Below are 26,801 nucleotides of genomic sequence, written 5' to 3'. Positions count from 1 at the left end.
CGACACAGAGCTCCAGCAAACCTCAGTGCTCTCATTAATCCAAATTCAGGGCTTTCTCTCCAGCACTACCACTCTTATACTATTTGCTGGAAAATACTCCCACACAGATTATGCTGCTACATTTAGACCGTATGGGCTTGAATCTCTCCCAGCCTGAGGAGAGAAATCCCTCCAAGTACCCAGCTTGCATGGGCAAGCACTCATGCCCAGTGCAATGAGTCCCTCCAGGGATGCTTCATCTCACATGGATGCTGAGCTCTCTAGACAAGGGAGCACCCGTCTGAACATCAGGGAACTTTTAGGTAGGGTGATGAAGCCATGAGAGCATCAGCTATTTTCATGGTCATTAGAAGGGATTTTCTACAGATTTTGCTATGGACTGGTTTAAGATTGAACCTAAGTCATTCATGTTGGTCTACAAATAGGTACTGATGAAGCCTCCCTAACTCAATCTGAGGAAACTGCAACAAGAATCACTCAAACAGCACCTGCAGAGGTACAGCCCAACCATATGTTCCTCATTACCTGGAAGACCCACACAGCCCAACAAAGCCCATTCACTGTCTATAAAACAGCACATTTTTTTCCTCCATGACTGTCATCTCACTCTTTTCTTCCATTGCAGTCTTTCCCCTTGGTTACTAAAACTGTTTCAGGAGTCTATGAGGCCACTCAAAATGATGGCTGCTCCAGCAGGTCATTGCAACAGCCAGAAATGAACTGGGCACAAGGAGCTCATATCCATACCCCTATCCGGCAAGAGGTAAGGGCCAACACCAGCCCACCTTTTAGCAGAGTGATCCCATCTCATATAAGCTTACATTAGTGGTTTTTGTGCTGTTAAGCAATGCAAAGAGGCTAGGAGGAAACGGAGATGAATTATCCATGCTTCCAAAAGTCCTAATGGTCATTCCTTTCTGCAAGCATTTGCTTGCCATCATGGGTTTGCATGAGTAGCCTTCTACAAAGCAGGCCAAGCCAGCAACAACTGCAACAACAACAACAAAAGTTCTACTGTTTGTATCCTTGTATCAGCACACAGAAATACTATGTTCCAGCTCTGCAGAGTGCTGCTAGTATGCCTGCACGTAACCTCCACCACAACACAATGAGATCATTCACACCTGCCTCGCCTGTAGTAGGAGATGGAAGGTGAGGAGGCAGGGTTTCTAGGAGAGAGGCAGCACTTCCCAGATGCTGCCAAGATGCTGTTTATTGGTAAATGAAGCCTCTTGAGTCCTAAACAACCTTCCCAGAGGAAGATAGAGTCGCAACTGCCATATGGGGAGTGGGAAGAGGATGCCACTTAGCAAAAGTGGATCAGAAAATACATGCACACACACACGCTCACACACACAATTTGTTCTGTAAATGCGCTGAATGGCAAAATCCATTTCTTCCTCTCAAATACATCCTTCCCCATGCAGCTTATGCAACCTTCTAGGTGGCAAGAGCAGATGACAAGTACTCCTGAACGTCCTTCCTCATGCCCCCTAGGGAGATAAGCACAAGGAAGCTCTGCCCACCAGACAAGGAACTTGGTGAAAACCCAAACCACTGATCCACTGTGGGCTTACAAAGATACTGTGTCTAAAATCACCAAATGAGGATGAACAGCAGTGTTGACAGGCCTAAGACAGAGCCTGCAATGGTAGCACCCTTGAAAGCTTGTGTTTTGAACCACTCTTTCTTTGGCTTCATTCCCCCAGCTGTAAAGCTGACATACCGCAATCCACTCTCCTTTCAGGGCTATTGCATACTGTCATCACCACTTACTTTTGGCATCACGGATGAAGATCCCTTATCATTTGAAACTTTGAAAAGACAGAACAGCAAAAGAGTACTTTAAATTTTAAAAGGAACATGGTACCACCTTCACAAGGACAAAAGTCTGTGCACAAACACTTTCTGAGTGGTTCTGAATTTCCCAGAGAGAAAACATTCAATGCAAACTCACGTCTGCACTTCATTTCAGAGAGCTGTGGACTCGTACCACATTCTTCAGAGACCAGATGCATGTCCCCAGTCACATTAGTGCTTTCTCCCACTCAAGCAGCCAGGAGTATTTTCTGTGAAGTGCTTTTTTCCACCGTCTGTCTTTGCTTTCCTTCACTCAGTCCTAGTGGTGCTATTGATTCAATGTAGCCTCTTTATTTGTCCTGCTTTGAGTACAGGCACTGATTTTTATAAGGCTACATTCTGGCTAGAGCACTGGCTGGCTCTGTAGCCAGACAGGTGATAAAATTCATAAACACTTAGGATTTTTACATGGAAACTGGCCATCTATCTATTTTAGTCTCAGGTTCAAGCAGAAGTTTTATTTATCACACAATAACAAATAGCATCTTTTTGTTACAGGAAATGTTTTGCTATATGGGTTTATAGGACCTAATGAAAACTCACTTCTTGCCTAGGAATTCCTGGCCGTATGAAGGGTCATTTACTGAGGTCAGGAGTGATCATATACAGCAGAAAGAATAATTTCCTCTACCACAGCAATTACTGGCAAAAATCAATGATCCCTGTTAAGCTGGAGGCCAAGGTAAGTAAATGCAATAGCGCGTTTTAAAAACTCCCAGAGCCTCAGAGGCGTGCCTCCCCTTACACGTGTATTGAGGATAACTATCTAGCTATCTAGACAAGATTCCTATTAGGACGTCAAACTTCCTTACATTCCAAGGCCAAAAAATTTATTTTAGTGCAACTGAAATGCAATCTTTAGCTAGCATTGAGATTGTCTAACTGATGGGAAAACATCTCCAAAGACTTTACGCAGTTTAAGTGTAATGCTCACCTATATATTACACTAGTATTATGAACACAGTGTCAGACAGCTCAGGAGACTCTTCAGTCACAGAACTCACTGTGCAAAAATAGTTCAGCTCTGATTCAGAAGACTCAGCTCTGCTGGTGTGCCTGTCCCCATGCCTTTTTCAGAGCAATGTCTGCTGAAACTGCTAACTTAATGGTCACTTTGACTTTTTGTTTCCAAAGGACATGGGCCCTGAGGAAGAAGTGGGCTAAAGCCGTTACATCCATGCCACAATTATTGCTGCTCTTTACCTTTTTCGTTACTACTTTTTTTTCTCTGTAGATTCGGGCTGGGAAGCAGATGGACTGGCCAGCTCTACCCCTCTGCTTGCAGTGCACCACTTTTAGAAGTGGCTTATTGCTCCACTGCTTTTTTTCAATTCTTAAGCCAAATGTGCAATGATGGATTTGGCAGCCACACTCTTGCCAGCCACCCCCAGTCAGCTGAGCAGCGGTATCTTAGCCGCGGGGGGATGCAAAGGCTGTTCTGTCCCTGTTCTGCGATGGGAGACAGTTTCTCTATCAGAAACACCGAGGTTAGACAATGAAGGAGGGTCTCAAGGAAGCTACCAGAGTAAGTTCATCTTTATTTGCAAAATTTACAATGACATGATTTGCAAATGGTGGCAGGGATCTGCATGCATAGAAGGGTCTGCCTTCCCATCATTAACCTCTTAAACCAAACACCTGGTGTTCCAGTATTTCCTGCTCAACTACCTCCTCATTTTTAAACTGTGGATCAAAAGCATCCAAAGTGAAAAAACTTTTCCCTGCATTTGTTTGAAACCTTGGCACAACATTACCAGCATCATTCAAGTACAGACCAGGACACAGCGGCAGCCAAACATACACCCTGCTGATTAGCATGCCTCACAGTATCTAACAGACGTTTGACTTAAGAACCCAAGAATTTCATTGCTCAAACACTTTATTAGATCCCTAAGCCTAAAAATGGTTTTCAGTAATGTGTGTGCTGCTTAGGGACCTCAGAAAAGCTACTCTGGGAGCTAGGAAACATTTCCTAGGAGGCAAAAGTGTGATCAAAAACATATTTGATAAAAAGGAGAAGGGGTAATGATGGTTTTTAACTGTAATTTTATTTTATTCCATCTCAGAAGTGTGCTCTAAGTTTAAGAGAGGGAACAACTATTGGATTTTCTTTTGCAGCTTTTTTAAAACAAAATGATTCTCATCTAGGGTTGGTCAGTTTTCTTCCCCCTAAACCCAATAAACTATATATTGGAATGACCTTGTAATGGGTTTCTGTGGCTCTTTAATCACTAGTGGCTGCTAAATGAAGCATATCTATTTTCTCTGTTATATTACTATTGGCAACCAGGTCTTCAGTAAGTGCCCAGAAATATTTCCATGGCAACAAAAAGCATTCAGCATTGCTACTGTTTTGTGCCAATTTAGCTTTAAAATATTCTATTGTGGAGAGAAATATGGTACATTAAGTGAAATAAAGTCAAGATGCAATGTTCTGAAAAGAATATAAGGGTAAACAGGAAACATGTATTTTGCAGAAATGGAGGAAAAAATGCCAAATGGAAGGAGAAATGTTCAAAGCTAATATTGATGCTACTGAACGCCTTTGCTGAATGTCAGCAAGTCCATATGCTCGCTTACATTGTCACTTAGGGTTAGGTAACAAAGCTAACAGAAATAAGGATACCTCAAACATCTTCTCTTGATCATTTTAATCCATGACTGAAAATTTAAGTTGCCAGGGTATTACAGCCTCTCTGCATGTCTAGGTTACCATCAGAAGAGTTCATACTCTTGATGTTAGAGAATGAATCTAAAGGAAAAAAAAAGAAATAAAGAGTTGAAAAATGAAATACAAAGAGCATGTGTGTGGTTTGGAAGTGAAGGGTCACTTAGAAGAGCAAAACAAGTTCTTCCACATCAAAGATCTTGTGGAAGACATTTTCAAATCACAGTTCAGCACTTTCTCTCCTATTATACAACTTAGATAGATAGTTCTGAAAAAAAAAAGGCATCAACTCCCAGCCCTCCAACTCTCAAACAGCCAACTTCATGACTATAAAGTCTTGAGACTATTGGATGGCCCTTTGTGCAGTGCACTGCAGAGATTAAAAGATAAAAGACTATTTGAGAGCATTTGGAGTGACATTCCCTCTGGTGTAAAAAGCTATGCAATGCCCTCTAAAGTGCTTTTTGTGGAAGTAGAGAGCTTGAGGCAGCAGCAATGTAGGTGCTGGGGAGCTCTGGAAGGCCAGCCTTCCAGTCCACAATGGCTCCAGACAGTTTACTGAGAAGGAAAGCCAATAAATATTAAGAGAGAGTCCATTAGCAACTTGCTAAGTACCTGCTCTCAGTTGGGAGAGAGGTTCAGAGTGACCCTCTCCTTTAGCTGCAGTGATGGGTTACTCTCACATCTGACTGTCACTCTATGTGTCTCTCGCCAGGAAAATTCATCTGGTCCATCACACATTCCTAAGGACCCTCTTTCTCAGATGTCCCTGCAGACAGGACTGCAGGTGAGAAACTGCTCTGACAGTCACAGCAGCCCATTCCTGGCTCCCATGTCCCTGAGACCTCACCACCTTTTCTCCCATCCACTGTGAGCAAGGGTGTAGTCCAGAGACAGGATAAAGATCTGGTGGCCACCATCAGAATAATGCATTTGGTACATGGCTGCTCCCCAGCCTACTCTGAGGAGCCCCAGGATTTGCCACGAATCACTCTAACAGCCCCTCTTAGGGTTACAGGCTCTGCAGAAGACAAGTTTGTGCCCTGCATAGCACTTGTCCAGGAGGATCCATAGCCCCAGCACTCCCTGGAAGGACACTACATACCCTGCTTCATGGCATCTATGCACACACTGGACACATAATCCAAGCACACACAGTAAATCCAGCCCTGCAGCGTTGACTTCATGCCTGTGAACAAACCCTGTGGGCAGGGTATCGCATAGGCAATGTATAGGGGTACCAGAAGATAGGGGATCTGTACAGGTTAGAGATTGGGCTGTGAGAGATACAGCCTGGGGTGCTTAACCTGAGAACTGGCAATCGTTCATTTGGAATATGAAACAAGCAGTCCCAGTTTGGGAGACAGAACAGCTAGACCGAAAGCTCTTTTTAATTATTTACTCCCTGGCCATAACAGTGTGAGGAATAGTAATAAAGAAAAGAGCTAATTTTAACATTCATTAAAGAACACCATCAAGGTTTACACCCTCTCAGTCTGATATTCCTATTAAATACGAAAACAAACAGGCTGATCTTCTGCAGTCTGCACAGAAAAGGCTAAATATGTAAGACTTCCCTAGAAGCCAAGAGTGCTGAAAAGCTCTTGGTCATTATAAAACAAACATTTTCAAGAGCATCTACTGCCTGCTTCAAAAAAAAGGAATTTAGATATTTGAAGCCAAATTCTGAAAACCCTCAGTGAGTCTCAAGTTCTTCATAAGCTCCATATTGTAGACCCACTCCCCCCTCCCCTTCCCTCCCTTATTCCCCTTCCTAGGATGTTCGTAAAGAGCAGCTTTAACCCAGCAAGACCCAAGTATGGTGTCAGCAAGACTGCAGCTTTCCTGCTTGTGGTTGGGACACAGATCTCCATCAGTCCTCTGTGACCCAGGTAACTTCCAGCCACATTTACGGTGAGATTTAGTGAGTACAAGTCACATGGCTGAAATTCAGCCCTGAACACAATTGCCTGAAAAGCTGTTCATGTCACTTAATGATCAGAAGTCATAGTTTGGCCTATTTAAAACTGAAAATATCAAATTCAGTTCTCCTTCCCATAATCTCCTGCCTGCTGTCCTCTTCAGTCTTGTTTGAAAAGCTTGTGGGAGTGGTGGGAGGGGAGGAAAGCGATTTGAGAGCCTTTCATCCATAAAATCATGAGATATGGCTGGCTTTTTAGTACAGCATTTCACAGCACATGGCACAGTAACATCTTGAGATTCCTGGCACAAAGAAACAAGGTTTGAGATTATATATATCTTTAATAGCAATGACGCAAAGGCAGATGGTTCTCAAAGCAAAGGCTTGAGGCTAAACACTCCCTTTGAAGGGTCCTGCTACCAGAAACAAAACATGGGGGGAGCAAAACACTCCTTGCTACAGCAACAGGGCCTGATTGCCTTCTAATAGACAGCATTTCACCCTGGAGATTTCCACTTATTTTAGTGAGATTAGTCTCACGAACGAGGGAAGATTGGAAACAGAAGAGGAAAGGTTAGATTTTTCTTTGGGATTTGGGGAGTTTTATTTTAGCTGTGGGAAACAAAGACAACATAGAACATAATGAGCAGATTAGCAACTAAATCAAATCAATACCAGAAAAGAGAGGTCTGGATAATACTGTCAGGGTGCGTGCTAGCTGCTTACCTGCAAAACTTGCCTTGCCATTGTTACTTTTTAAGGAGCCACCCAAGCTGAGGTTGTGCTGATGAACTCCCATCTTCACAGAGGGCTCACCTTCTTCCTCAGTGACGGGAGGAAGCTGATCAAGTGGCTGGAGATCTTCATTTGTCCAGTAGGATCCAATGGCTGTCAAAGACCTGGTGCTTTCAACGCACTGCTCTGGTAAGCCTCTGATATTTTTAACCTGTTTTTGCCTCTGCTGACCCACGTCAGAGCCATGAGGGAGGTCTTGTGAAGCAAGATCAGGACCCCCAATGTGAACATCTTCTCTAGGATATAAGTATTCCTCATCCCAGAGGTCCAGGTGTTGTTCATCATCTGATTCCTCAGAATAATCCTCATAAACTCCTCCATTATTCTCCAAGTCCTGGTTCCTCTCTTCTTCTGACTTACGACCCACTCCACTCAAATTCAGCAGTGAAGCAGATATAGAGTCTCCTGCTTGTTGGATAGCTTCGTATATTTGAGACATCCAGGAAGACAGTGGCTGAAGGAAATTCTGAGCAGCCTCAGAAGCCATGTTTAACGCTATGCCAGTATCTGGTGATCAGTTGTTCAGCTTTGCCAGCATGTCACTTACAATTCAGGGAGCTACAGAATAAGCACCATAAGAGATTACTGTAAATTGCTTGTCCATCAACACCTGTCGACACACTATCTACGTAAGATGTCTAGAACCAAGAGGAGAAATGGAAAAAGCACTTCTACCCATGGAGAATACCACTAGAAATCCAGAAATGATGGACAAATTACACATATTCCTGCAGAGATCTGGAAAGCTTTCATTCAATTGCTAAACCTTATATAAAAATAAAAACATAGAACATCAGAACAGAAATACCTTTTCTGAAGCGCACACATTCTGGTTACAGCTGTCTGTCAACAGACCTGGTAAAAAAAGTACAAAACAACCTGCAGTCAAAAATCTCAAATAATCTCCTGGCCCCAACTTCCACCACATCCTTAGCATTAGCATGTCCAGATAGAAAAATTGAAGAGTGGAGAATGTGGGGAGAATTATGTTTTGATTGATTAAAGTGACAGGCCTAAAGCGTACAGAACCAGCCCATGACAGACAACTATCTCAAATGCTTTGCTCCAGAAAGGCTCTGAAGAAGCCCTCTCTGCCCACAGAGTAACACAATGCAGGTTCTTTTGCCCTTCACAGAAAGAAAAAAACAAAACAACACAGGAGGTGGAATATTGTAGGTATGAAATGATGGGAACAGAAGCAAGTTAACAAAAGCATTGGTATCACGTCGATATGATATGTTTTCTCAAAACTCATCTAAACCCTAAATAAAAACATAACTTGTAGAAAGTTAAGGTGCCTTTTTGCCTGATACACATCTTCCCACATTATCACAAGACAGATATTCTTTTAGGAACTCTAAGAAGAAGGAGAAACCTACAAATAGGATGATGGGTTTAGAAAGAAAGAATTAAATAGTTGCAGATTTTAGGCTAAAAGACAACTAAAAAGAAGCAAAAAGAAGCTTCAAAAATCAATACCAGTGTCTTGCTGAATTTAGAGGTCTAGGAGCAATCAAACTATAAAAGGGTAAATACAGTATAAGCAGCAAGAAAATAAAGTCAGCAGCAATGTGAATTACCTTGTGAAATGGTCTCCAGAGATATGTAGTGGGAAACCCAGTGTTCTGGATTTTTAAATGGAGCATAGACTAAGGAGATCCCACCTTGCTTGGTGAGCAGCTTTTTTACAGATGAGATCAATGACTTAAGAGGTCTTTACCTTTGGAAACACGCGTGCCAAATAATTTTGTTCACTGATGTTCGCTTACACTGCACACACTTCCAACAAATTTATTATCAGCTTCAGTATGTACTAAGAATTACAATCCTAACAAGGGCAGTAAATGAATGTAGGTTACTAAAGCCATTTTAAAACCTGATGGCTGTTACAAACTCTCCAGGCTCAGGGCACACACTGTCCCAGTATCGCACCTGTCAACCACTGGCCTCTGGCTCAGCCGCTGGGACCCAGGTAACATTCCCTGACACACATTAAATCTTTGGCAAAGAAGAGACAATGTCATGGCGTAATCTCTCAGGTGAGTTATTACCTTCATCGACTGCTTTGTGCAACTTATTTTCTCATAGACCTAAAGTGATTACACGCTCCAAACAACACATTTTCAGCATAATGCAGACTTGCTACTGGTAAGTCACAGCACCAGAAAAGTCACTGGGAGGAGATGGCACTTGTAAACAGTGAGATTCTCCCAGGCATGGAAGGAGATGAATTAGGTTGGGTAAGTACTGGATACATTTTTAACCTGTCTTTTATTTACAGGCAACAGCCAATGAATCTCTGATTTCTGATGAAAGGAGAACTTCCTAACGCCCTGTCTCCATCTCAACAGCAAGATACATGACAGCAGTAGCCCTTGGAGGGATGCAGGCATCCAGGAGTGACAGCTAACCAACGCAGATAAAACATATGGGTGCTAAAATGAAGCGCTGATCTGTTCTAAAAATCAACAGAACATAGACTTGTGATATTTGCATAGGGAATAATTAGCTTCTCTTGTTATTAGATTTCAGAGCTAACACTCAATTGGTCCAACAGAGCCATCCCACTTCTCCGGGATGCTGTGGCTGATTGCACCACGGCTCAGGCAAACATCACAGTCCTGCACAAGAGACTCCGCATTAGGGAGGTTGGTATCACAACCATAAAGACAGAGGGAGTTTTTCAAGGAGAGATTTTACTTTAGTCATGGAATTAAAGCAGTGATCTACAGTGACCTGCAGGGCTTGGATGTGGTCACCCAGTCATCCGAAGAGGCAGATAAGACTTGAACATGCATCTTTCATGGACCAAGTAGTTGCCCCGATCATCTTGCTATAAGTAGGCTGGGGGGAAACATGACCCATAGACACACGTATATACACATCCACAATTCCTACCCAAGACCTGAAACTTTGTGTGGATTAAAGCCAGAGAACCCCAACGAATGGCTTGATTTCAGTTTACAGACAATGCATAGACACTGAAGTGTATTTCACCCAAAATATCTGAACCGCTTTGCAGTAACACCTGCAACACACCTGTATGACTTGCAGTCCAGGGCCTACATAATCCCTCCAGGCAAAAGCAATGCAATTTCCAGGGTGCCTGACTCGGTTTAGCCTTTGCTTGGCTTTTCCTCCCATCCTCTCCCTCTTACTGAAGACTCCACAGTCAGTGATGCGCTGAACAACTAGAGGTCATCTGAATTATGAATTGCGTATTTTTGGTCTTGCAGCAGATTGATAAAATGTGTAACAAGCTGCAGACAAGTTTAGGCGGGCAATGTTTTTACAAACTCAACAAAGGATCAAAGGGGGCTGAGTCTGTTATAGGCTTGCTGTTTCCCAGGAGCTCTCTACCTTAATTAGCAGGCACTGCTCTAACAGGGTGTTTATGATATATTTCACAACATGGCCTTTTCAACATAATGGATTTTTACTTTTGAATTCTCTAACAATTTTGACTTGCATTAGGAAAGAAAAAAAAAAAAAAAAAAAGAACCGAGAAGGGCATTTAAAATGTGTGGGAAAGAAAAATCCATTTCTTTTTAAAAGCATTCATCAAAAAAGAGAGAGGAAAAAAAAAACAGTTTAGCAAATTCACTTCAAGTTCCATCTTCTAAAACTAACCACAAGAATTTTCACACCGAATCGCCTGCTTAACTTAAAGATGGTTTTTTTTTTTCCTCTTGGAAAATCAGATAGCTAAAAGGATCAATGTTAAGCCTCTCACACAAACCATCATAACCTTTACTACAATCTATATTCCCTTGTCTTGATAGGATCATTATTCCTGAGTAGCATTCCCATTGAGAGGTGCAATTACTGTATGGCTAAATAAAGAAGACTATTAGCAGAATTTCAAACACTACCACAATGCAGAAGTTTGTAATATTAGCAAAGCGTCTTTCAATCTTCTTGATATGCAGGCTCCTAAAAAATTGCAATCAGACATGCGTTTCTTACAACAATTTCCCTTATTCAAGGTGTTGTAGAACAAAGGCACAAATTTCCTTTTCTTCAGTCACTTTTTGTGTGGCCCTTGCAAGTTTTCTACCAAGCTCCTCCCTTGCAGGGAGGCTTGTAGACCACAGGTTGAAAATAGTGTCCCAGCATATAATAATGGAACAATTTTCAAGTGAGTGCTTATTTCTGAAACACTAGACAAGAAAGAAATCCACAGCCTCACCTCTCTGCTTGGAAATATACTGTCCCATGTAGAGACACAAGAGGAAGTCAGCTTCCAAAGATGAGAAGACATCTTTGTCACATCACTGTTTTAGAAGGATACACTTCTTTTGCCACTACCGAGAAGCTTTTTTAGCCATTTGGGCAAGTTGCTGAATCCATCCGTCCACAACTGAAACTCTTGAGCACTGCGCTGGGTCACCACTTTAGACAGCCACTCTACATGTACTCAGAGGAGCAATTCCTGCCTTCCCCACTTCTCAGAAATTTTAATTAAGACACTGATAATGATTTACCTTTATTGCCTGTTCTCACACAGAGACCATCAGCCCCTCATGCCCAGATGGCCTGCCACAGATCATGTCCATGGACAGGAGCTTTATTTGCGAGGACACCTAGGAAAAGCAGTGTTACAGATCCACCATGAAGACTTGCTCCAAGCTTAGGAGGGAAGACCTAAAACACGGTGTGAATCGAAGCTGATGCCCAGAACCTCAAGGGTCTGTGCAAAAGGCAAGGCCATTCTGCTGTTCGTGAAAGGAGAAAGTAAGGAAGGCTTGGAGGGGTAAGACGATTCAATAACTCTTTTTAAGCTACTGAAAACTATAATGAGCCTGATCCTCCTTTTAGACTGGAGCCCAATTAGCACACATGTAAAATAGCAGAGGGCAGATTAGAAATGTACTCTGCTGAAGGCAGGCAGCAGCCACACTGGGCCAAGAAATCCTCTATCCTAGTTATGGGAAAAATCTGGACTCTTCGCTCCTCCTGTAGTTGCCAGAATCATGTTTAACAAGATGTTAGCAAAGCCCTTCCATCCTTGCAGGGAAGGATAACCAAACATTGCTACGAGGAAACTGTATTTCCAGTTAAAATTGTCACAGTGCCAAAACCAGCCTGTGCACTTGAAACTGTTCAGCTGATTGGAGCCTCTTGCAGAAGTGTTATGAGGAAAGTTCACAGACAGTGCCCAAGGTTCACACCAACTGTAAGCGTCACTGCTGACCAAGTTTCCCTAAGGTAAAACAAAACAGAAATACAGAACATCTCGGTACCTTTTTGGCCTACGTGCTATAAAAATGCTATTTATGTAGCTGAATTTAACGCAAAAAGAGAGAAGACAGAGGCACTTTCCAAGTGATTATGTGCTCTGTAACAATAGTTTTCAGCTAGTGATTCAGAAACTCCAGGGCATTCAAGGAAGATCTAATGGTTTATGCCAATAAATTACACACATTTCATTGGAAACATTCATGGGTTAGAAATCAACAAGCCAATAAACCCACTGCTGCAACTCATTGGTCCTGCAAGCCCCAAAAGGATGAAGTGAAAACAAAGATGAGATCAGACAGACAGCAATGCACCCTGCTGCATGGGGTTTAGCCTACGCAGAGGAAGCCTGCAGACTTATTCCTCACTCCCAAGTCATCTCATGTCTTTGCAGGCAGCTTGCTACTACTGATGCTGTGCCAAATTAGTTGTAAAAATTGATACCCAAATGACAGAAGTGGTTTTGATCGGGATATTTAGCCCCATGGTGTCTCCTCCTTTCTTCCCATTCCTTTGTTGCATGCTCTCCTTTTGTCAAAAATAATGGCAACAGTTACTGATCCTCACAGTTTCAGTGGGATGGGGAGAAGAGGAAAGGGATAGAAGAAAAAAGGAATTATGCAAATGTGACATTAGTTGTTCAAAACCGTGGAGCCTTTTTCAAAAAAACCAGGTCTCTCCACCATATAGAGTATATGGTGATAAATTCAGGCAAAAAAATGCTCCTGGAAAACCAGCATCCAAATGTTACGCTCAGAAGCTCCACCAGCAACGGGGCTGAGGAGCTGATGGCGATTTCCTACGCTGACCACTTCACACCTTTTGTTTCTGATTAGACCGTAAGACCTCCTGAACCCAGAAGTGTGTTCATTTCATTTAAGTCCAGTGCGCTCACAAAACAGGGAATCTGTGACTGCACAGATAGATACTATTGCCACCAACATATTAATACAAAACTTGAGGGAATTTTAAGGAGGGAGAAAATGGAAACACCTACCCTGACCATAATATTTGCCCTGGATATACTGGAGAGCCAGATTCTGCCTCGGCACTGGTGTTAAGTCCAGAGTCACTCCACTGAAGCCAGTCACATCCTTCAAATCAAAATAAGATCCTTTGCATTCAAAGAGCTGCTTCTTGTCACCATAGGCACAAAAAAGTAACAGTTCTGTGCCAAGTGGTAGTACAAAAAAGAGCAATGAATAACTTTAATTATTTATACTTCTCAAACTGAGGGTTACAGAAAGGGCATTAAGAAAGTCACAGATCATTGGAATATTAGAAAAGTGGTGTTAGTAGTGGCAACTGTGCTCTTTCAAGGTAAAGGAGTGAGAAACATCTGTAATTACTGGATTAGGGGAATGAAAGAAGAAAACTGCAGTCAGAAATTACAGCACATTCTGTAATTGAGCTGCTGTTGTTCGTCAGCTTGCCTGAAGACAGAAGAGCCAAAAGGAAATCACAAGTTCAAAAGGCTGGAGAAACACCAGTTTACACCATCAGTCGAACCCACCCACCTGTGCTGTCAAGCTGTTGCACAGAGCAGACCCAATAGACCCAGTCTCCACCCCGCCTGCAATCCTGCTACCCCGTCTGCCGCAACTGAACAAGCCAGGGTCAATCAGAGCAATTACTTGCATGGAAATTAGCAGTGGGAGAGTATGTCTAGCTGTTTAACACAATGAAGATATTTTAGAAAAACATTTTGAGGAGTCACCCAGTTACTGTTACTCCTTCTTCCCCCACACACACTCCATCGTTACAGAGCCTATGGAAGCTGCTCTGTATGGACCACCATCGAGCAGTGCACACAGTGCTGTTTGGGAACCGCAGCCCTAAGTGGCAAATGCAGTAGATGATTATCCATTCCTAGCTATCCATCTTTGTGTCTGCACATGGCTAAGTCCGTAGCTCCCATCTCCTTTCAATTCTGCTAAGTCAACCACCAGTCCAGCTGGACATGCTAGGAGGCTGAGGGGTCACTGGGAAAACCAGACCTAGTTTCAAATGATTTAAAAGAATTCAGAACCATAGATCTGAGCAGACAGTTATCCCTACCAACTTAGGAACTGCTCCCTCAGCTAGCCTTATCCTTCATTAAATTCAGCCTTATTACAAACCAGGCTCTCTAACGTCAAGGGCAGGCATCAGTGGCAACAGTCACGCTGTCCCATGCCCAGCCACTCTTCCTATGAGCCTCTATAGAAGCAATTGAGAGAAAAAGCAATGTGGAAGAGTGGCTTCAGGTGGGCACTGAGAAACTTCCTTTTCCAGAGCTCCTCTTCCTCCTGCCACCAGCTGGGCAAGGAACCTAACACCCTGGCTGATGCTACATACCTCAACTACATGACATGAATAACCCCAGACTCATTTTCAATCTGCACCTTACCGAGGACGACGGAGCTACTGGTTACTCAGCATCAGGGTTACAAAGACCAAGCACAATTGTATTTCTTTGGAGAAGGACATTCCTGGGCTTTCCAGGACTTACCACACCGCAGGAGGAAGCCAGTCTATTGCGCACGCCAGACTGGTACTGTCACACTCACCCACATTACTTGTTTCTAAACATGAAGCTAAGCCTCTGCTAGCATATGACGGTCCCACACGCTGCACATGACGGGTCCCCAGTGCCTGGCTGGGCCCAGGGCTGCATTGATAAAGCAAGGTTGACATCCAGGCAGCACTGCTAACATTCCTGCCTTTGTTGAGTGTTATAGGTGTTGATGCTTTCCTTAAAGCCTCAGCTACAGGAGATGAGTAATTTATATAAGAACTGCATCTCTGTTTATTTATTTTAAGTGTGCTGCTAGCCCCAGAGGCTAGAGCATTGGCTGCGCAGAACAGCTTGAGAACATGAACTGAAAGCACTCTCAAGGCTGACAAGACAGAAAGGAAAAATGGAAAAAAATGTTTCTTCAAACCTCATGATGTTTAAGCTGATTTCACATATCAGGAGTATATCCTTAACATCACGACATATGATGTATAAAGCACAGTCAGGAAACTACAATTTCTTTCCCAGTCTTGGGTCACATCATTATAAAAAGATTACAGTATAGAACAAAGAGGGCCCTTTTCTTTTTCGAGTCACAGCACTGAAGCACATGGTTAGATACAGCTCTTTACACAAAGGTTTGCCCAGCACTGTCACATGTTTCTGTGAAGTTCGTTTCACCCATGAACTTTTGAAGCAAAGGGCTCAGCAACACTATAAACACCATACATAAGAAGACCATCACCACCTTTTGGTCCTGAAATTCACACTACTGGAAGGGACACCAAACCATCACAGCATCAAAAGGTCTCACACAAGACTCCACTGACATCTGTCAGGCCTTTGTTCGAGGGAAAGTCCTTCTTCCCTGTGTGTGGGGATGCTCCAAGGGGAAATTTCACTCCCACACACACTCCCCCACCACCTGAAACATCACCAATGCTGTGAGGAACCACTCCAGCTGACTCCATTACGGCCAAAGGTGTGGTGGTTAATCTTTTGCCTGCTAAGGAATTCTGCACATGACCTACATCAAGGCTCTACATCACTCCAGTGAGCTCAGGACTACTTCATGCCGCCACCACTTCCTTCTGCACATGCTTGGGCATAGCCAAGCAAACTTGACATGCGTGAAGTTAACTCTGTGCCACCCTCCTATTGGTTATGTTTTTACCAGCTTCTCTATCGAGCTTTGCAGCCTGCTCTGAGCTCTCCCTTGCAGTGCCAAGTCCATCCTAAATACAGGCTGGCCGTGTCTAGATAAGCTCCAGTCCCCCCAGTGAATGGACTCCTGCAGCTGAGTGAGAGGCAATCAGAGCAGCACATCCTTGCTCAAGAGATGGGCTCATTCACTAAGGTCAATGAAGCAGTCAAGAATAGGATCCACAAAAGCCTCACGTAACAAAAACGTTATCCATTGTGTCCCAGTAATTAAGAGACTTTGTCCTGGAGTCTCCTGAAAGGTTTTCAATTAATTCTTCATTTCCACAAAGATCTTTCCCTTACCTTGTTCCTTTCATAAGGACACAAACTGTATAATTAAAATTAAGTTAGGAACAAACCAGCCAGATGTATCCTAAAGCCATGATGATGAAAACGCCTATTTCATTCTGTCACTTGCCTCATTCCGAGGTCAGGCTCTCTACAGAAAAGCAAAAACAACAAAAAAGAGACATTGACACTTTACAGTACATGTTCTGAATGTCAGCCTGTGCACCTGCAAAGTAGACAGATTTGCTTATGTTTCTATACCAACTCTCTTTTTTATCAGTAGATAACTCAAAACTCAACTAGATCCAAAGACAAGAGAAACATCTCATGCACTGAACCTACACACACCTTCTCAGGCTACAGCCTTCATCTACCTATGCTGTTGCAAATTGCAATTTATCCTATTGTAGATGTTATAGTCATGCCAGAGGGATCAAAATGCACAATGCCTTCTCTCTTATTTAGACAGTTATAAACCTGATAGTCGTAGCAGACAGATATGTTCTAACCACTCTTAATTCCAGATATGGAGAAGCAAAAATATTTCCCCAATTTGAGAGCTTAGAACTGGGAAGAACAATCATTAGTGGGTTACATGTTAAAGAACAGCAGAGTCTTTAGAATCAGGATCTCCTTGTAACAAACACAGCTCACCAGAAGTTGAGAAGAGAAAAAGTGAATCATAACCAATAAGATACATGTTACAAGCACCCCCATCCTGCTCCTTTCTACCTAGCAAAGTCAGATTCTGAATTTGAAACAAAGTCTTGCTTGTCAACACTCCTCTTGGGAGAGCTCCCTCACCAGGCAACTCCCATGCTAGAAACAGCCTTTCCTGGCTTCCCAGCCCCAGCTCAGGCTCCAGGTTTCTACATTTGCCATATGACATGCTATGTCAGCCCAGGGTTTAATCTATTCTCTCACGCTGCTGTCCTTTAAAAGCATTAGCATTTCCTACAGGCATATTCCATATTGGCCTTACAAGTATCAAAACGCTATGGTGAAATTTAAACTAAATATAGAGATGATATTTTTAAATAGCTCTTAGCTCCAACTCACCAAGCTGATTTTGTTTGAACGGAAAAAGCAGGCTCCAACTTTAAGCTTCCATTGTAATTAATGATTACAACACATTCCTCCGCCGTATCAGATTTAGCACCTCATTAATGTGTGTGGTATTTTGCTTGTACGGCACAGCTGTAGTTAAAGTTGAATTAGTGTTTCCATTATAAACCCATGTTTTCAAAGGTTTATTACGCAGACACATAAGATTTAGTCTGAAATGAACATTGCCATTGAGTGTGTCAGCTGGGAAGCAATTTTTTGTCCTTCAAAATTTGGAAGGAACAAAACACAAAAAAAGCAAGCCACCCTGTTTATTAATAATTCATATTTTAAAAAGCATTGCAAATACATGTTTACATGATAGCCTGTGACAGCTCCATAGAATGTCAACACCCACACACTCCTGGGAGATGTGTCATCTTAAAAACCGAAATAAAAGCCACATTTTTACACCACTTGATGGGAAGCAAAGAGAAGGGAAGAAAGACTTAAAAATAATATCGATGAAGGAAACTTATTAAAAAAAACCCATGTCTTTATTTAGAAACATTGAAGTTGGGAATTTCAATGGTGAGGGGGGTGGGTGGGAATAATTTCAAGTACCATTTGTACTTTTAACTTTTTGGTGCCTGTCCTTGGCTCATTTATGCATTTAGAAAGAAGCAGTCAGTCCCACTGACTTCCTATCACATGAAGCATCCAAGCCTTCAACTGTCCATAAATCCTGGACTCTTAAGGTATGACCAGATCATGCCCTTTGCAACAGCTATCCTAAAGTCAGTGTACAAGGCAAAATGTACAACAAAAAAAATCCCAGGGTCTCCACGCTTCGTGATTGTGCCCTTCTACAATTAGCTTTATAACTGAACCACTCTGAGGCAGACCTTTTAATTGGGAGGCTTCTAAGGCCTCTTCTTGGCTGATTATTTCAATGATTATATACTTATGACATGCAAATTTACAAACAAATGTATGATGAAATTACCAAATTCTTAGTAATCACCGTTACCAGAACGGATGCATTTTTGATGGCTGAGAAACATTACAATGTTATTTTTGTAACACAGTAAAATTCCCCATTATTTTGACTCCAGGACTCATGGGTTTACCCAAGACATAATGTTTCCAGACAAGAACAAACGCATGAAAGAGCGTGTAATAGCTACTACAACAAAACCAGGATAGGCATATCCTTCATGAGCAGAAAGGCAGTGTCATTACTCAGAATTGCTCACATTTTGTTCTTCGCTGGATTAACAAAACATTCCCACAAGAGACAGAGTGGGGAGTGTGATTCTTTCCCAGTGTTGCCCTACATTTTTCAAGAGATTACTCCAGACAACAAACATAACGGGAGCATGGTAGCAATTGCATATTCATTTCATCAAGTTCTGGAGGTTACTATAGTCTATCCAAAACCCTGCTGTTTTCCATACAAAGAACCTGAGACACAGCAAATGGGTCTATCTCTGTCCTGACAGCAATCAAGAAGATTCTGTACATCAAAGACAGTATAATACTGTGATACTTACCAAGGCCCTCATGAACTCTGGACTTTTCTCTGTAGTGTTTTCTTCTTCCTTGTTGTTCCAGGCATGGGAGCCCACCTCCCTTTTCAAAGCAGAGCTTCTTGTTGATGAAGTGGAAGAGGACTGCAGGGAGGATAACGAAGACTCCAACTGCAGACAAAAACCCAATGGCCTCAGGAGTAACTAGGAAAAGAAAGTCAGAAAGAAAACATCAGCACAAGTAGGAAAAACTGCCCAGAGAAAAAAGTGGTTTAACCACATCTGTATCCATGGCTCTGCTTCCCCATCCTCTCCCCAGAAGAAATACCAAGGAAATTCAGCAGAATATGGACTTGCACTAAACGAATGCAAGACCCACTTTGGGCCAGTCTACCAAGGACATCAACAACAGGGTACATTACACACCAAACTCGGTTCCAGTTAAGGTCTTCATTTCTGTCACATGATGAACTCCAACACAGGAAAGACTCTAACTGATTTTAATAAGCTTTTGTATCAATGCAGAATTCTACCACCTTCAAGAGAGACACTCTTAATCTATACTGCAACAAGGATCCAGTAAGAAAGGGCAGTTGGTCATAAACCATTGCTGTACACCTTGCAGTAAATTCTAAGGGGAGGCTGAGGGGAGGATTAGCTTGTACGGTGAAAGGCCCCAACACCTCCTTTGCAATTTGTGTATTTTCTCTAAAACCATCAGATTACACTATAATGGTACTCACTAACTTTATTACATTTACTAAGAACCAGGTTAATGTATAGCCTATGATCCTCATTTAACTGTTACTTTACCCTTAAATAAGAAGTATATTACTGTACTACATAATTACCATTCTTTCCTGCAAAAGACCAGTCTGCAGCTCAGGTAATTCAGTTTAGCTCTCTTGGTGTCAGGTTTGGCCACATAATGAGCACAGTGGTTTTGCCTCAGCTGATGACCTCGTCCTATACGTCAACATCCCTATGTCAAACTGTAGAGAAACAGTCTTATTTCAATTTATCATATTCTGCCTGTACCACTGGGTCTGCAACAAACCACAGGCGCCAGCAAAAAGCTTTTAAAGCCATTTCACCTCTCTCACACATATCAAAATGCCAAAACAAGGGACAAACACTACATACATCATCTGATGTGGATGGCAAGGGCACACACGTCAAAAACTGTAAGTGCCATCTGCAAAAAAAAAAAAAAAAAATTGGCTTGTTATTCTGGTAATTACTTCACCAGGAAGGGGTGAAGTTCAGTTGTTCAATTCAAGTCAAAGACTCCATAAAAATGAAACATCAGCAGCATCAGTGGCACACCAGGGATGCCTGTGATTGCAAAGCTGCAGCTCACAGATGAGATGAGCAGGAGGAAAGGATGTCAACAGAGCCAGCCCTGCCTGTGAAACATCCCACTGGGAGTTGACAAGATTTGACTCAGCGAAAGACTTAGTCTAGAAGAGCTACACTGTCTCCAGTTACAGCCTTGATAGTGCACAGTAGGACTACAATCTAGGGGATTAAAAAACCCTAAATTAATACAAGCCAACGTGCCTCAGTTGGAAACAAAAATCACCAATGCATAGCAGCAGTAGCCCACATGCAAAATAGACTAGTGTTTGGGACTGAACCCAGAGGAGGTGGCTCTGACCTTGCTCACTCCAGCCTAAGGAAGGAACAGAAATATGCACTGAATTACATACAGCAGCTTAAATGACAAGATCAAGTCTACATTTCTGTTGCTCTCTTCTGCATGGGCACAGTCACTTCTCTGGCGATCACTTCTGTGTCCCCCTTGTGCCACACCATCACTAAGCAGTGTCCATGCAGGCAGTGGGTCTCCCTGCGAGCACTGAAATATGGTGCAACAGCTTCCCTGGATAATTTGGCAGGCTCATACCAGCCCTATCTTCCCCTCACTCCTCAAGCCAGGGAGGAGGGCTGGGGATGTGAGAGTGGCTGAGTGATACATCTACTCTGGCTATTTTCAGTTGCTGAAATCATCATTAAGTGGCTGCTGGAGCCAAGTATAAATCAAAGGAGCTGAGTATAAATCAAAGTAGCCATAACCCCAGAATATACATGACAGCCTGGCTGGGTCCCATCACTGACGACTCCTTTTCTTGAGCATAACATAGGCAGGAGGGAGCATTATGCTTTATCTTACATATAAAATGCTTGGGATCACCACATCTCAGCACACGGGGGGCTGGGGGTGCGCACGCTCACAAGCTCACATGCATGCGTGTGTGCGCTTGTGCATAAGCTCACATGCATATGTGTGTGTGTGCGTGAAGTTGGAGCAGGTGTGTAGCAAACTGACAATCATGTTTTGAAGGCTCTATGTGAGTATTTCGTCACAGAGGGTGTGATGTAGAGGGGTGGCAAGGACACCGCTGTTACTATTTATTAAGCCCTTTTATAAAATCTTAGCTCTGAGCCCAAGGAGATGCCAGGTTTTCCCCTTCTCGGACAGGGTACAAGCAAGCCACCAGTATTTTTAAACACAAATTGTCTAACATGTGCTCCAATATGCTACACAACACCCAGCTGCAGAAATCCTCAAAGTGCCCCTTTCTCCAACAGACCTGCACAGTACCTTGCAAAATTCCAGAGGAAAAAGCAGACCCTTGACTAGACCCAGCATCCTGAAAGAAAGTTTGGAGACAACTTCTCAGCTGCTATCCACTTGCTCTAAAGGATCTCAGACTGGCACAACAGCATTATTGTCCATCTATTCTTGTCTCCTGGTCAGCTACAAAGGAACAAGAAAGTAGTAGTGCAGTGGTGTAGGACTTGGGAAAACCCTTCAGGCTTCCCCTACTCCTTGGGGCAGAGATGTAAAAGGCAACTCCTGTCAGAGCTCACGTAAGGTCCAGCAGCAACTTCTAGGAGGAAGCTTTCAAAGCCAAACACTAACAGCTGTGTCCACACACAGGCAGAGGTTTTGGGAGCACAGTAAGGAGGGGCTGCACAGACCACTCCCCATACATCCTGAACAGCAAAGATTATCAGCCAGCTACCGAGAATGGCCGAGATCCCTGTTCCACCCGTCCCTTCACTGTAGGCACCAAGCAAAGAGAAAAGGTGCCCCAGAAGGACCACCACAGCTCTGGCAGCAACTGATACCTCCTGCACAGATAGCTCCCGCAGCAAACCACAGAGTCCCTCTCCTAAAGAGGGTCTGCCTCACCGCAAGGAGGTGGCTGGGACTTCTGCAGCACAAGGCAAAAGAGCTCACGCATCCTGTCCTACGGCTTTAAGCAGAAGTTTCCTCTTCTCTCCCCCACGTTACCCGTGCCAGATAGGTCTGTGCCACAGCGTCTCTGAGGGAGGGCTGTGATTTTGCACCTGAGCACTGTCTCACATACGTGGGTAGAAACTTTGCAGTCTGTGCACCTGGCTCCAGCTGGAAGCTCGTATCCCTCTGCGATGGGAGGCACGCTGGCTCTCTGCTCCTCCATCATCAAGAGCAAAACATGCTGCACCTGCATACGGTCCTGGTCACGTAGCCCAGCTCTCCTCAACCCTCCGCTGAAGGGCTTTCTCTGAAGACTTGAAACTCTAGGCTAAGACTATGCCTGGGAAATTATTGTAAAACTGATTTGGAGTAGAGCTCTGTTCTGGGCCTGGGTGGGGTTGAAGGAGGAAGAGCAGCAGAAACCCACACACGTCACTTGTGTTACAACATTGCTGGAGTGTGTCAGAGTTTCTCACACAAGTAAAATGCCCAGCCTTACAGCAACAGATGACAGACTGTACCTGAGGGCAAGAAGAAGAGATGTAGTGCAGTGTTCAACTGTTGGTTCAACGCCGGGCACCCAAGTCCAGGGAAGGAGCTGGCCACCACGTGCTTTGGGACATGAACGGTCCATTCAGCCAGGACTCTCTCCCACCCACCCATTTTTAAGCTAAGAAATTAATGCCGTAGACACCTTTGTGCATTGCCACAGTGGGTCCACACATTCTGTTGCCCCAGGTGAGAGCGCAAGCCAAGAAATGGTGTGTACGCTCCTGGCAAGTTGAGGGCATGCATAACTGCACACCCTCCTTTGTGTACACTGCTTAAGAACAAACAAGAGGTGCAGTGTGAAGGGCCCCAAGCTAGGAAAGAGATCAGGGATGGAAATGAGAACAGAAGATATCTAACAGAGGACACAGGGAGCACAAGACATTACAATGCTGTTCCTGCTCCAACCTCTCCCTCAAAGCTACCTCCACACTACAAGATGACTTCAGGGGAGAGCCTGTCCCGAAGACCAGGAGGGAAGTACTGGCCACCCTGTTACATGCATTGAATCCAGCTGGGTATTTGGCTTGTAGCAGGTTTCACAGCAATTCTGCTAGCAGACTTGGACCCTCTAGACAGATCAGGATCAGGAGAATGAATGGAAGAAGTGCCACAATAGATTCACTTAGAGAGTCTGCAATTAACAAAACCTTAATTCATTCAGCTTTGCAAGGGTTAAATTTTGCATAAAATCCTATTCCAGACAATAGCTCTCTAATTCCATTTGATACCAAGCTTCCTACAAAAGGAATGTTTACTGGTACTTTTTAATTACGAAAAAAACCATAAATTGTCTGTTTTACTGTCTGTGCTAATTACATTTCATTATATATTTGGAGTAAGCTATGATTTTCCTGCTGGTTCCCATGACATTTTTCATTATCAACCACTAATTGTCTAGCATGCACACTGCATTGTGAACCAAGTAGGCTGATGCGTGGGCAGAAGTTCTGGAGAAAGCTGTAAGGCAGCAGAAGTGCACGTTATTATTATTACTATTATGATGTATTAGAAAGTTTCCACCTACTTGCATACCTACATATCCTCATCCCTATCAGCAGTGTCACAGCGCAGCAAAGCACAGGAGTCCATTTGTAACAAGCCTCATGCTAAGCAAGGCTCAGCAACTACTGAAGGAAAGTTATATGTGGTGAAACGATGACAGCAGCCCCACTGCAAGGACAAATTCCCTGCTGGGTGCAACGGAAACACCAAGAAGGTTTCTCAGTCACTTCCTCCACTCAGTGCCCAAAGCACGTGGGTATCAGGATCTTGTCACTTTGCCCACTCACAAGCTGAGGCCAAGGTTATAAAGGAAAATAGTGCCATATGTGGATTCCTAAAGGAATAGGATAACTAATGGGATCTTTCTGAGAGAGCAAGACAGAAAAAAGGTAAAGGGTTTCCATGAGCCACAGCTAATACTGTTTCCATTATAGTAAAGCCTCTAACGAATCCATATCTATGCGAGCTCAGAAAGTGCCACAAAGGGTAAAGCAACCCATTGCATGCAGCATTTCATAAATTCAGAGCAAGGGAAGCTGTAGGCACCGATTCTTCACAGAGCAAACTGCTAGAATAAGGAGCGCACGACCACTGCTCCCCAGGTCATCGTTATCAGCCTCGGACAGGTGGCAATTCTATTCATGCGCACCACACGCACAATACACAAACACTTCAGAAATAAATGTGTGTTTTCACAGGATTGCAGCTCTCTCCTGATATCTGTTTCAAAGGAGACAAAGCCCGACCCTTCCTAACAGCACTGTGAGGGAACTGTTGTATAACTCCTCCTCTTCTCCTCAAGGTGATCCACAAATACATTATCAGAAACGCAATCAGACCACATTCAGCGCTGTAGCAGAAGGGTGAAATTCCCACCCAAGGCAGGAGGACTTGCCCTGCATCAAGGCTCAGTTTCACACACTTTATTTTTATGTGCTGATTTACAGATAGCAAGAATGAGGAAGTTCTGCAGTCCTTTTATATAAGGAATATGAAGGACTGAAAGGCACTTTTGACCTGACTATACTTCTATTAACTTTGACTGCAAAATCTGACTGATCAAAGGGTGCAAGAACGGGCCCATTCATAGCTGCTGCTGATGTATTTGCAGGTCACCTTTAAAGATTTAAGCTGCCCTCATGGCCTATGACATATGCATGCAATTTCAAAGGTCTCAGAGACAGTACAGCAACTTCATCTCCCTTTCTTCTACAGCCCACGTACCCAAACACCTTGCAGGCTTCAATGCATTTATGCCCCCAGCAACTCTGCGAAGCAGGGAAACGCTAACACAACTGCTCCACAGAAAAGGAGCCACAGCACAGACACAACCCAAAATGGTGGAAGTTAGCCCCAAAAGAACAATCAAAAGAAGTCCCATCTATCTACACAGACACTTGAGTGTCTAGAAACACCTCACTTTTCACCCCAAGGCTGAAGGTCCCAAATAGAACATCTACAGCACCTTCCTAGAAGTGACACAACAGTGACAGCCACAGGCCTCCAGGCATCTCCTCAGTCTCCCTGGGTCACCTGATAGCCACAGGACTGATACTTCTTCCCCCAAAGCCTGATTCTTCTTAGGGACACAATCCAGTAGAGGTGCCCAACACCTCCTGGCAACATTGAGTTCAAGGGAAGGCACATCAGGCACAACAGGGGACACGGAGGCAGTGACATTAAGCAAGGGCACTCACCTAAGAAATGGGAGGCCTGAGATAAATTGCCCCTTAAACCCACATTTTTCTTTTCCCAGCACCATGTCCCAGGTGCACGACTCGAGGAGGGCACCCTCTACCCTTTAGGCTGAGCTTGGCTCACTGTGCAGCCCATTTGGGGGCCAGCAGTAGGGCCAGCACTGTACACCTGATATTTTCAACCTGCTCACCGAGGCTCAAAAAGGGCAGACCCAGACTTGAGTTCTCAGGACACAGCCTGCACTTCTCTGAGAACCTGCTGTAGATCAACGACCAAGACATAAACGTTGGGAGGGCAAACCTCAGAGCATCCAGCAGTTCACCTGTGAAAGCCATAAGCCAGCAATGAGGAGGCCCAAGTTCAAGAAGGCTTTCCCCGAGGCCCAGTTTTCCATCTTACAAAGGCTGCTATATATCTTGCTATATACGACCCTGTAGCAGCACTGTTTTCCCAGAAGCAGAAATCCCACCCTGGTCTTGAGCAATGCTCCTGATGACATTTGCAACCAAGCAGATACGGTTCTGTGAAACATTCTGTCTTCAACAAAAGGCATTTTCCAATTAGAAAAGATGAAGTATTAGTTTTTCTGGATGTGTTTCAAATGACTGTGGAGCACTAGTTCAAGTCAACAGCAAGCACACAGTGTTAGCAAACAATGATGCCTGATGTTCTGCATCCAGAAGAGTCCTGGCTCTCACCCCATTCTTCCATCTGTAAGCACACACACCACAAATACGGGTGAAACAAGGGAACAGAAGTGTGTCCAAACAGCAGGGGAGCATTCACGCTAATGGAGGTGACTCCAGTAACAACCTAGGCCTCTAAAGGGCGATTCAGAGACTAATTGTCAATCTTAGTAATAATCTTAGAAAAGGCTCCAAGTCAGCATGGTATTTAAAATTCATTGAAGTTAACAGGGCCAGGGAGAGCAAGAATTTGAGCAGCACAGCACTTGAAATGCCATTCATGAACTGAAAGCTAGTCCCCTCCATGTCAGGGCTGATAAGGTTTAACGGGAATAGCATGAGGAACCTCATGGTACCCATCCAGGCCTTGGTCCTCCTGTACCACCACTGGTCCCTGCCAGAATTGTTCTCAGCATTGGACCAACAGCTGAGATAATCAAAGTGAAAAACACAGCCTTCACAACTGTTTGTCTCGGTCCTTCTCCAGACCAGTGGAGAAAAACTAAAACCGGGCAGAAAATTACTTTCCTAGTCCACAATCTATGAGAAACCCTTACACTCAAGTCTTTGCTC

General features: G+C 43.6%; 1 protein-coding gene across 5 annotated transcripts in view; it reads right to left on the bottom strand.

Annotated features, from left to right (window-relative positions):
- The window catches only part of SYT16 (synaptotagmin 16), a 116,043-nt gene that overhangs the window by 39,106 nt on the left and 50,136 nt on the right, over positions 1–26,801 (bottom strand). For 2 of the 5 annotated variants that reach the window (XM_069783223.1, XM_069783225.1), the window contains exons 1-3: positions 19,068–19,174; positions 8,053–8,099; positions 7,176–7,802 (exon numbers count right to left, since the gene is read on the bottom strand). In XM_069783223.1, the coding sequence (XP_069639324.1) occupies positions 7,176–7,731 (556 nt within the window). In that variant the 5' untranslated portion in view covers positions 7,732–7,802; positions 8,053–8,099; positions 19,068–19,174. Of the gene's footprint in view, positions 1–4,486; positions 4,613–7,175; positions 7,803–8,052; positions 8,100–19,067; positions 19,248–26,801 lie in introns of those variants that run through there. The other 3 variants (XM_069783224.1, XM_069783227.1, XM_069783226.1) reach the window with 3 other exon arrangements.

The sequence above is a fragment of the Haliaeetus albicilla genome, chromosome 5, assembly GCF_947461875.1.
Source record: "Haliaeetus albicilla chromosome 5, bHalAlb1.1, whole genome shotgun sequence".
NCBI classification, from domain to species: domain Eukaryota; kingdom Metazoa; phylum Chordata; class Aves; order Accipitriformes; family Accipitridae; genus Haliaeetus; species Haliaeetus albicilla.
This window is presented reverse-complemented; position numbering and strand designations above follow the sequence as displayed.